The 12,600-nt window shown below is 48.5% G+C and overlaps 1 protein-coding gene across 2 annotated transcripts in view; it reads right to left on the bottom strand.

Annotated features, from left to right (window-relative positions):
- The window catches only part of flnbl (filamin B, like), a 94,099-nt gene extending 89,797 nt beyond the window's left edge, over window positions 1-4,302 (bottom strand). The window contains exon 1 of one of the 2 annotated variants that reach the window (XM_064967396.1): window positions 3,881-4,302. In XM_064967396.1, the coding sequence (XP_064823468.1) occupies window positions 3,881-4,172 (292 nt within the window). In that variant the 5' untranslated portion in view covers window positions 4,173-4,302. The remainder of the gene's footprint in view (window positions 1-3,880) is intronic. The other variant, XM_064967395.1, reaches the window with a different exon arrangement.
- Window positions 4,303-12,600: the final 8,298 nt, after the last annotated feature.

Raw genomic sequence — 12,600 nt, 5'->3', positions numbered from 1 at the left:
CGGCATCTTAAACAATATTTAATCCCAATAATGACCATGGAATCTGCATTAGCAGCAACCTCAGGAACAACCCCTGCAGCATGAAAACAACAAACGCCAACATTCTCAGTGAAAACAAAGTCCAGAGCAAATGTCTCCTTGCCAATATACGAGACCTCCAAAGCTTTAGCAACGTCTAATCCTAGCTTACCACTGGAATGAAACCTGTAGGTAAATCCCAAGCTGTTACATGGATATTTACCAACACTTCTTGGTGGTAAACAAGGTTTACATGTAGTGCGAGCGCCGGAGAGGTCTCTAGGCTGGCACACACAAAGCGTCTGGCACTACCACGTAGTCATCACAACCTAATTGATAAACAACCAAATAAAATCCTCGCATGCTTTGTTGATTCCAAAGAGGTGTTGGACTCAACTTGGCACGAGGGCCTGCTATACAACATGGCCTAGAAGACTGGGGGGGAGAAATATAATATTAGAAACTATGTACATTAACGTGTAGTTACAATGGACAATACAGATGTCTTTCCTCAGTCATGGGGTGAGATGTAGCTTGAGCCCCACCCTCCTCAACATAAACTGAGTGTACAAAACTATTAAGTAGCGCCCCGTCGTTTGCCTTCAGAACGGCCTCAAGTCATCAGGGCGTGGACTCTACAAAATGTTCAAAGCGTTCCACCGGGATGCTGGTCCACGTAGACTTCAACGCTTCCCACAGTTGTGTCAAGTTGGTTGGATGTCCTTTGGGTGGTGGACCGTTATTGATACACAGCGTTGCAGTTCTTGACACAAACTGGTGCGTCTGGCACCTACTACCATATCCGTTCAAAGGCACTTGATCCCACAGGGGCCCTCACCGACAGAGAGATGAACCTAGAGAAGAGTCCCCTCAGCCAGCTGGTTCTGAGACTGTGCTCAAACAAACAAACCCCTCACCTACAGAGAGATGAATTCACAAACCAGGACAACAAAAGTATTTATAACGTCCTTCATACATCAGCAGTTGTGAAAGTGCTTTAACAGAAACCCATCCTTAAACCAAACAGCAAGCAATACAGATAGAAACCCAGTGGCTAGGAAATACTCCCAAGAAAGAAACCTAGAGAGAAACCAGGCTCTGAGGGCTGTGCCGGGTGGAGGTTATCAGAGTGCATGGCAATTATGGCCAAATCGTTCAAAATATTCACATGTTAAACGAACAGCAGCGTCAAAGCTTTCCAACCTCTCGCCAAATGTAGGACCATATTAAAAGCCATTCATATGTAAACATTGATAAACTATAATATATTTTTGGGTGAAACATTGCAGTGTGCCATCACACCAGCAAGAATTGTGACCAGGTTGCATCTTCCTCTACCATTTGTAAAAGACCAACCGTACTAGATGGCCAACATTAAACCTTGCCAATATTGATTTAACATTGTACACATCTGCCAATCTAAAAACATAGGTAGAAGGTGATAACCAATTAAAAGACTAATTGCACCTTAAATCACACTGAGACATTACCTAATATATTAGACAACAGATAGGAAGAGGCGAAGCAAGAGGGTTTTTACTGCCCGAAATCTGTGCATGGAAACAAGCCCACGAAGTGAGTTTTTTGTATGCATGTCAAGGTGTGGGGGAACTTGGGCAACAAACATTTCAATGACTAAATTGTTACGTGAGGGTTAAGTCATGGAATAGACGTTTCGCCATGGTTAGGTTGTTAAGAACGCACCAATATAAAAGTGGACGCAGGTGGCATTTCGGCAACTTAATATCATTGTTGTGCCTGTCGTCAGAGAGAGGACTCGTCATTGAAATAACCAGTAGTAGCATAAACTTTGCGATTGAGCACATCCACCATTTTAAAAACAGGTCACCTGGCTAGGGATTCCTATGAGTTGGGCGCAGTCAACCAATGAACGGCCTCGGCCATTTTGATAACCATGTACATCTCTCAAGGACCAGGTGACTTTAATCAATATAATCAACCCCCCCCCCCCAAAATGAAAAGCTAATTAGCTATCATAAAGAATAACCAATGTCATGATCTGGACGAGACCTTCGAATCGAGGCAAAGAATGCCTGGATGAACTACGATTACATTTGCAAAATATCTTTAAAAATAGACTATACTGTCAATTGTGTTGTGCAAGTTCAACATGGACACAATACTTGTTCAGCAAAGGTTTCAGCCAGAGATGACGTGCAGGGATTGGTAGTTTTGCGTGATGTCTACTGTGATGCTCATTAGCATTTTAGAATCAGAGTAAATATGGACGAACATATTGATGATAACCATGTAAATCTCTCTAGGACCATGTGACTATCAAATCACACCAGGGTAAACCTACAGGAAACAGAGCCCTTATTTTAAGTGTTTCTAAAATCCCCTATGGGAAACATGAATGGTGGACAAACTATTAGAACCAATTCCCTGTTTGACGGCTAGGTTTTATGGGACACCTCCACTGTGGGGATCTATAGTCATCACCCGCCCCAGGTCCTCAAACGAAAACATTTTACAGGTGAGGTCACACCTGAGTGCACTTGACACAACGTGGACTTTAGTCTCAGGCCTGGTTCACATTACCCATAAGCACTCTTCAATTCTGCTGCATGTCAATGGGAACGTCCACAACGAGGTGGAATCTCTACGCCCCTTTGCGGATGAAGGCTCCATTGCGGGACAGACACTACATACTTAGACATTATCAAAACTTGTAACTTCCAGTTCTTCGCTGGACTGAAGACGAAGCCCAAACCACTGAAGAATTCAAAAAAAATTGTGGTTTTCTGGGATGGCTTTATGGGATAGCTAGCAACTTATCATTTACCCAGTTGTATTAGTGAGTACTAGGTTAACAGGAATGTTAAATACACAAATGGTGTTTAGGCAATTATTACTGTTGCCTCCCTCTAAGGTTGTGATGGAAATTATCATTAGGTGGTGGCTTGCTATAGAGGCATCTTTAACATAGCCAAGCTTTTACCTAGCTGCCCTGCAGGGCCAACGCGCTGTAACGTTATAGAACATGTTAAAAACACCCAAAACCATATTTATCATGTCTTGAATGATAAGTTACATTTTGTAATCGCACTAAATCATTTAGATCTCCGAAAAGAGACAGGCTCTCATCCATCTTGCATTACAAACAGACTTGTCCATTCAGTAGTGCGGCAAGACTCCGTGAAGACGTTTGGTGTAATGAGATATGTCCCGATGTACTGGGCATAGTGCCGCGTTCAAAACATCTGGGAACTCGGAAAACGAGCCCCAACTGGGGGGGGGGCATCTTTTGAACAGCCATCCATCTCGGAATTCCGACCACAAGTCATGGCTTGGTAATTTCCGAGTCTCCAGTTGTCTTGAAAGTGCCATTAATACAGGCGACGTTCCGTACACGGTCGCAAGGCCCTCCAACGTTTAGTGATGACGGCACCGTCAGTCACCGGGACAGTGCCCCCATCCATGCAGGACATCCGACTGTTGAACATTTCAACTAGACCGATTCTCCTCTCCACAATTTAACACCTACCCCCCCCTAATCCCCTCTTCCCAAAACACGGACATGTTGGACTTTAAATTGTTCCTTCCTTTTATTGTATTTGTTAGTTATATTCTGAGCCATTCACTTCATCACATTATTTGTTACATTTGAGGTGGAACCTGCAAGTGAGCATTTTGCTGGACGGTGTATACATGTGTATCCCGTACATACGACTGATACAACTTATCTAGCCCATTCCATTAGGATCACCTAAATATATTTGATACAAATTGAGACAAAATGTCAATACAGAAGTGACTGGGATATCATTCCAAACAAAAAGTATTTCGATTGGCATCAGGTAGACGGGACCACGTGACATTAATTAAAACGGTATCTTACCTATGGAAACGAGTCGGATATTCTCCCGGTCCAAGAACTCCAGCGCCACGGACACGTTCTCGAGTTTCATCTGGCGGAAAGTAGGTCTAGCATGATACTTTCGGTACATCTTCTTCTGGCTCAGTACCTCCAGCAGGGCGATAAGTCGCAGCCCGTCACTCAGGTCCAACTGTAAGTCGGCTATCCTCTTGTTCACACACTTTAAGTGCTCGTTGCACCAGCGCGTAAAAGTGTTTTGTTGGATTTTCTTCCATGGCGCATCGTCTGCCAAGTCTTTCTCTGTAACCGGCATCTCGTTAACGGGTTTTCCCCCCCGCTTTCTTTCTGAGATAGTTTGGAGTTGTAGTCTTGTGTTCCAGTCGCTGGCTCCGCTGCGTTTGAACTGTTCAGTGTCCTGCGGTCCAGAGTCTATCACCGCTCTGTGGCCTTACGCCTGCGCACTGCACTTTATCCCTGTAACGACTTCAACTTCCGATGACGACACTTTCACTGTTTGGCTCCTCTTCCGGTCCTGCCCCGTCATCTCACAGGTATAATCAACTGTCATACTTTTCAGGTGTGTAGGTTACTCCTTGTAGATAAACGACAGTTCTTGAAAACCTCTTTGAACACATCGTTCTCTTCCTCTTCTTGCTGCACTAAATTCCACAGATTCAATTTGGGTGGAATTTAAACATTTTGAGGTTTCTGTAGCTGATAATGTGTCGATTTATCATATTTATTACTAAATTACTTCCACTGACATGATATCTAAGCAAATCATCATTTTAAAGTGTTACTTTTGGACATAACCATTATGAATGGCCTCATGGATAAAAAGGGAGGTATAATATTTATTTATATTTTTTTATATTAAACCTTTATTGAAACAGGGAGTCACATTGAGATTAAAAACATATTTTACAAGAGAGCAGTGAAAACACAATAACAAAACAAAATACACTTTTTTAATAAAAGCAATCACATTGAACTACATAGCGGTCCTCAGTCAATGACAATGACTGCACAGGACCACACCTTATCGTACAAGTCCTGACCTCACATCAACCAACCACATTTACCCCGCCCTCCGAGTGTAGATGTGTTTCTATGGCAACCACAGTTTTTTATTATTTTAGATTCTGTGGTGTTTCCGGTGTAACGGATCAATGCGTGATTTCTGGTGATTCACAGGGTGGTTCTACACACACACACACACACACACACACACACACACACACACACACACACACACAGGGTGGTTCTACACACACACACACACACACACACACACACACACACACACACACACACACACACACACACACACACACACACACACACACACACACACACACACACACAGGGTGGTTCTACATTGCATCACAACTTCTTGCAGAGACACATTGCCACGCCTGCAGCCCAGCGAGTGACAGCTGTTGAGTTCAACTCTGTTTCACGAACCTACATTTATGTTGCGATGTCAAGGCTTTATGACAGATTTATGTTGATCGTTGAAGAGTTTATAGAGATAAAGAAATGTTTCATCCCCCAGGCTTTACTTTACCAATCAAAGCTTCTGTGTGTGGAACACCACCAATTCTTCCCAACAAACATTCCTGGTGTGTGAGTGTGTGTCAATGTACATTTCCTGTCCCTGTATACTTGTCTTTGTTCTCACAGTCCAGTGACGTATAGTTTGGCTCCCTGAGATGTAAAGAGAACCTGCCAGAATGATGTGGTCACTATGACCCAAACCTGCTGTTCTCTGGGTCACCTCTCCATGATGTGGTCACTATGACCCAAACCTGCTGTTCTCTGGGTCACCTCTCCATGATGTGGTCACTATGACCCAAACCTGATGTTCTCTGGGTCACCTCTCCATGATGTGGTCACTATGACCCAAACCTGCTGTTCTCTGGGTCACCTCTCCATGATGTGGTCACTATGACCCAAACCTGCTGTTCTCTGGGTCACCTCTCCATGATGTGGTCACTATGACCCAAACCTGCTGTTCTCTGGGTCACCTCTCCATGATGTGGTCACTATGACCCAAACCTGTTGTTCTCTGGGTCACCTCTCCATGATGTGGTCACTATGACCCAAACCTGCTGTTCTCTGGGTCACCTCTCCATGATGTGGTCACTATGACCCAAACCTGCTGTTCTCTGGGTCACCTCTCCATGATGTGGTCACTATGACCCAAACCTGCTGTTCTCTGGGTCACCTCTCCATGATGTGGTCACTATGACCCAAACCTGTTGTTCTCTGGGTCACCTCTCCATGATGTGGTCACTATGACCCAAACCTGCTGTTCTCTGGGTCACCTCTACATGGCCGACCCCCTATCTGTCTGAATGTTTGTCCGTCTCCCTCCCCCTCAGTCCGTCAGTCCGTCTCCCTCCCCCTGTCTGTCTGTCTGTCCGTCCGTCTCCCTCCCCCTCAGTCTGTCAGTCCGTCTCCCTCCCCCTCAGTCTGTCTGTCCGTCTCCCTCCCCCTCAGTCTGTCTGTCCGTCTCCCTCCCCCTCTGTCTGTCCGTCCGTCTCCCTCCCCCTCAGTCCGTCAGTCCGTCTCCCTCCCCCTCAGTCTGTCAGTCCGTCTCCCTCCCCCTGTCTGTCTGTCCGTCCGTCTCCCTCCCCTGTCAGTCTGTCTGTCCGTCTCCCTCCCCCTCAGTCTGTCTGTCCGTCTCCCTCCCCGTCTGTCTGTCCGTCCGTCTCCCTCCCCCTCAGTCTGTCTGTCCGTCTCCTTCCCCCTCAGTCCGTCTGTCCGTCTCCCTCCCCCTCAGTCCGTCTGTCCGTCTCCCTCCCCCTCAGTCTGTCAAATCAAAATCAAATCAAATCAAATTTATTTATATAGCCCTTCGTACATCAGCTGATATCTCAAAGTGCTGTACAGAAACCCAGCCTAAAACCCCAAACAGCAAGCAATGCAGGTGTAGAAGCACGGTGGTTAGGAAAAACTCCCTAGAAAGGCCAAAACCTAGGAAGAAACCTAGAGAGGAACCAGGCTATGTGGGGTGGCCAGTCCTCTTCTGGCTGTGCCGGGTAGAGATTATAACAGAACATGGCCAAGATGTTCAAATGTTCATAAATGACCAGCATGGTCGAATAATAATAAGGCAGAACAGTTGAAACTGGAGCAGCAGCACGGCCAGGTGGAAGTTGAAACTGGAGCAGCACGGCCAGGTGGACTGGGGACAGCAGGTCAGGTAGTCCTGGGGACAGCAAGGAGTCATCATGTCGGGTAGAGGTAACAGAACATGGCCAAGATGTTCAAATGGGCATGGTAGAACAGTTGAAACTGGAGGCAGCACGGCCAGGTGGGGACAGCAAGGAGTCATCATGTCAGGTAGTCCTGGGGCATGGAGGGCTCAGGTCCTCCGAGAGAAGGAGGAGAGAATTAGAGAACGCACACTTAGATTCACACAGGACACCGAATAGGACAGGAGAAGTACTCCAGATATAACAAACTGACCCCAGCCCCCCGACACATAAACTACTGCAGCATAAATACTGGAGGCTGAGACAGGAGGGGTCAGGAGACACTGTGGCCCCATCCGAGGACACCCCCGGACAGGGCCAAACAGGAAGGATATAACCCCACCCTGTCTGTCCGTCTCCCTCCCCCTCAGTCTGTCAGTCCGTCTCCCTCCCCCTGTCTGTCTGTCCGTCCGTCTCCCTCCCCCTCAGTCTGTCTGTCTGTCTCCCTCCCCCTCAGTCTGTCTGTCCGTCTCCCTCCCCCTCAGTCTGTCTATTTGTCTGTCTGTCTCCCTCTCTTTTCTTTGTGTCTCTCTTTCTTCCTGTGTCTCTTTCTTCCTGTGTCTCTTTCTTCCTGTGTCTCTCTTTCTTCCGGTGTCTCTCTTTCTTCCTGTGTCTCTTTCTTCCTGTCTCTCTTTCTTCCTGTCTCTCTTTCTTCCTGTCTCTCTCTTTCTTCCTGTGTCTCTTTCTTCCTGTGTCTCTTTGTGTGTCTCTTTCTTCCCGTGTCTCTTTCTGTCTCTGTCCCTCTTGTCTTGCTGTCTCTCTCCATGTGTCAATGAACATGGCCATTTGTGCCCACATCAAAGACAACTCTGTTCTGTGTCCCTCCAGGAGATCAGTCCCTCTCTCTCATTTTCTCTCCGTCTGTCTAGACTCATCCTTCCCTGACTCACTCACCACAAGATAACAACGTCACTGTCTGTCTCACCTCAGGGCCTGATGACAAACTGACTGTGCTATCATTTAACAGTAATCACACGACACACATCATCAGCTCATCCACCTGCTTAGCTAAACCTGAGTAGACAGAGTGACTGCCACCTGTTCTGTAGTCCTAAACCTCATTAAAGGCAGTCAGAAATGGCACCCTAGTGCCATAGTCTGAAGTAGTGCCCTATATAGGGAAAAGGGTGCCATTTCAGATTCACATTACTGCATAGGCTGTGAACATCCCCTTAGTTCTGCCAGTGGTGTCGTGTAACTTAAAGCTGGCTGAGGGAATCAGGATCACTGAGAGCTGGCTGAGGGAATCAGGATCACAGAGAGCTGGCTGAGGGAATCAGGATCACAGAGAGCTGGCTGAGGGAATCAGGATCACAGCTGGCTGAGGGAATCAGGATCAGAAATGGCATCACCTGGCTGAGGGAATCAGGATCACAGAGAGCTGGCTGAGGGAATCAGGATCACAGAGAGCTGGCTGAGGGAATCAGGATCACAGAGAGCTGGCTATCACAGATGAGGGAATCAGGATCACAGAGAGCTGGCTGAGGAATCAGGATTGGCTCAGGGAATCAGGATCACAGCTGGCTCACAGAGAGCTGGCTGAGGGAATCAGGATGCAGAGAGCTGGCTGGGGAACAGGATCACAGAGAGCTGGCTGGGGGAATCAGGATCACAGAGAGCTGGCTGAGGGAATCAGGATCACAGCTGGTGAGCTGGCTGAGGGAATCAGGATCAGAGAGCTGGCTGAGGGAATCAGGATCACAGAGAGAGCTGGCTGAGGGAATCAGGATCACAGAGAGCTGGCTGAGGGAATCAGGATCACAGAGAGCTGGCTGAGGGAATCAGGATCACAGAGAGCTGGCTGAGGGAATCAGGATCACAGAGAGCTGGCTGAGGGAATCAGGATCACAGAGAGCTGGCTGAGGGAATCAGGATCACAGAGAGCTGGCTGAGGGAATCAGGATCACAGAGAGCTGGCTGAGGGAGGATCACAGGAATCAGGACAGAGAGCTGGCTGAGGGAATCAGGATCACAGAGAGCTGGCTGGGGAATCAGGATCACAGAGAGCTGGCAGGAATCAGGATCACAGAGAGCTGGCTGAGGGAATCAGGATCACAGAGAGCTGGCTGGCTGAGCTGGCTGAGGGAATCAGGATCACTGAGAGCTGGCTGAGGGAATCAGGATCACAGAGAGCTGGCTGAGGGAATCAGGATCACAGAGAGCTGGCTGAGGGAATCAGGATCACTGAGAGCTGGCTGAGGGAATCAGGATCACAGAGAGCTGTCTGAGGGAATCAGGATCACAGAGAGCTGGCTGAGGGAATCAGGATCACAGAGAGCTGGCTGAGGGAATCAGGATCACAGAGAGCTGGCTGAGGGAATCAGGATCACTGTGTTCCACAACAGCTTCTGTGTTAAAACTGTAGTTGATGATTGTTAAGCATTTTCACTGAACACGTACACATATTTTGCAGATGTTATTGCAGGCGCAGCGAAATGCTTCTGTTTATAGCTTTAGTAATATCTAAGACAATTGTGTAGTCTAGAGCGATTTTCTTGGTTAGCTGGCCAGCTATTGTCGTTCTTTAACGTAGCTAGCCAGCTAGCCCCGAATAGCAGCACTGTAGTAACTATTACAGTACAACGGTTTGTTTTGTTTGATCGTAGCTAGCTAGCTACATAGCCGTCTTTGTATCTAAGACAATTGTGTAGCCTAGAGCGATTTTCTAGGTTAGCTGGCCAGCTATTGTCGTTCTTTTAACGTAGCTAGCCAGCTAGCCCCCGAATAGCAGCACTGTAGTAACTATTACAGTACAACGGTTTGTTTTGTTTGATCGTAGCTAGCTAGCTACATAGCCGTCTTTGTATCTAAGACAATTGTGTAGCCTAGAGCGATTTTCTAGGTTAGCTAGCCAGCTATTGTCGTTCTTTTAAGGTAACGTAACGCAATCAACCTGCTAGCTAGCCAGCTAGCCCCGAATAGCAGCACTGTAGAAACTATTACACTCGACGGAACGACTTGATTAGTGTAGTGTCAACATCGCAGCCACTACCAGCTAGCCTACTCCAGCAGTACTGTATCATTTCAATCATTTTAGTCAATAAGATTCTTGCTACGTAAGCTTAACTTTCTGAACATTCGAGACGTGTAGTCCACTTGTCATTCCAATCTCCTTTGCATTAGCGTAGCCTCTTCTGTACCCTGTCAACTATGTGTCTATCTATCCCTGTTCTCTCCTCTCTGCACAGACCATACAAACGCTCCACACCGCGTGGCCGCGGCCACCTAATCTGGTGGTCCCAGCGCGCACGACCCACGTGGAGTTCCTGGTCTCCGGTAGCCTCTGGAACTGCCGATCTGCGGCCAACAAGGCAGAGTTCATCTCAGCCTATGCCTCCCTCCAGTCCCTCGACTTCCTGGCACTGACGGAAACATGGATCACCACAGATAACACTGCTACTCCTACTGCTCTCTCTTCGTCCGCCCACGTGTTCTCGCACACCCGAGAGCTTCTGGTCAGCGGGGTGGTGGCACCGGGATCCTCATCTCTCCCAAGTGGTCATTCTCTCTCTCTCCCCTTACCCATCTATCTATCGCCTCCTTTGAATTCCATGCTGTCACAGTTACCAGCCCTTTCAAGCTTAACATCCTTATCATTTATCGCCCTCCAGGTTCCCTCGGAGAGTTCATCAATGAGCTTGATGCCTTGATAAGCTCCTTTCCTGAGGACGGCTCACCTCTCACAGTCCTGGCGACTTTAACCTCCCCACGTCTACCTTTGACTCATTCCTCTCTGCCTCCTTCTTTCCCTCCTCTCCTCTTTTGACCTCACCCTCTCACCTTCCCCCTACTCACAAGGCAGGCAATACGCTCGACCTCATCTTTACTAGATGCTGTTCTTCCACTAACCTCATTGCAACTCCCTCCAAGTCTCCGACCACTACCTCGTATCCTTTTCCCTCTCGCTCTCATCCAACACTTCCCACACTGCCCCTACTCGGATGGTATCGCGCCGTCCCAACCTTCGCTCTCTCTCCCCCGCTACTCTCTCCTCTTCCATCCTATCATCTCTTCCCTCTGCTCATACCTTCTCCAACCTTTCTCCTGATTCTGCCTCCTCAACCCTCCTCTCTTCCCTTTCTGCATCCTTTGACTCTCTATGTCCCCTATCCTCCAGGCCGGCTCGGTCCTCAACTCCCGCTCCGTGGCTCGATGACTCATTGCGAGCTCACAGAACAGAGCTCCGGGCAGCCGGCGGAAATGGAGGAAAACTCGCCTCCCTGCGGACCTGGCATCCTTTCACTCCCTCCTCTCTACATTTTCCTCCTCTGTCTCTGCTGCTAAAGCCACTTTCTACCACTCTAAATTCCAAGCATCTGCCTCCTAACCCTAGGAAGCTCTTTGCCACCTTCTCCTCCCCCTGAATCCTCCTCCCCCTCCCCCCCTCCTCCCTCTCTGCAGATGACTTCGTCAACCATTTTGAAAAGAAGGTCGACATCCGATCCTCGTTTGCTAAGTCAAAGCGACACCGCTAGTTCTGCTCACACTGCCCTACCCTGTGCTCTGACCTCTTTCTCCCCTCTCTCTCCAGATGAAATCTCGCTTCTTGTGACAGCCGGCCGCCCAACAACCTGCCCGCTTGACCCTATCCCCTCCTCTCTTCTCCAGACCATTTCCGGAGACCTTCTCCCTTACCTCACCTCGCTCATCAACTCATCCCTGACCGCTGGCTACGTCCCTTCCGTCTTCAAGAGGCGAGAGTTGCACCCCTTCTGAAAAAACCTACACTCGATCCCTCCGATGTCAACAACTACAGACCAGTATCCCTTCTTTCTTTTCTCTCCAAAACTCTTGAACGTGCCGTCCTTGGCCAGCTCTCCCGCTATCTCTCAGAATGACCTTCTTTGATCCAAATCAGTCAGGTTTCAAGACTAGTCATTCAACTGAGACTGCTCTTCTCTGTATCACGGGGCGCTCCGCACTGCTAAAGCTAACTCTCTCTCCTCTGCTCTCATCCTTCTAGACCTATCGGCTGCCTTCGATACTGTGAACCATCAGATCCTCCTCTCCACCCTCTCCGAGTTGGGCATCTCCGGCGCGGCCCACGCTTGGATTGCGTCCCTACCCTGACAGGTCGCTCCTACCAGGTGGCGTGGCGGAGTCTGTCTCCTCGCCACGCGCTCTCACCACTGGTGTCCCCCAGGGCTCTGTTCTAGGCCCTCTCCTATTCTCGCTATACACCAAGTCACTTGGCTCTGTCATAACCTCACATGGTCTCTCCTATCATTGCTATGCAGACGACGCACAATTAATCTTCTCCTTTCCCCCTTCTGATGACCAGGTGGCGAATCGCATCTCTGCATGTCTGGCAGACATATCAGTGTGGATGACGGATCACCACCTCAAGCTGAACCTCGGCAAAGACGGAGCTGCTCTTCCTCCCGGGGAAGGACTGCCCGTTCCATGATCTCGCCATCACGGTTGACAACTCCATTGTGTCCTCCTCCCAGAGCGCTAAGAACCTTGGCGTGATCCTGGACA

This window comes from Oncorhynchus masou, chromosome 6, assembly GCF_036934945.1.
Source record: "Oncorhynchus masou masou isolate Uvic2021 chromosome 6, UVic_Omas_1.1, whole genome shotgun sequence".
Classification (NCBI taxonomy): Eukaryota; Metazoa; Chordata; class Actinopteri; order Salmoniformes; family Salmonidae; genus Oncorhynchus; species Oncorhynchus masou.
The sequence above is the reverse complement of the archived record's forward strand: the minus strand, read 5'-3'. Positions and strand labels throughout refer to the sequence as shown.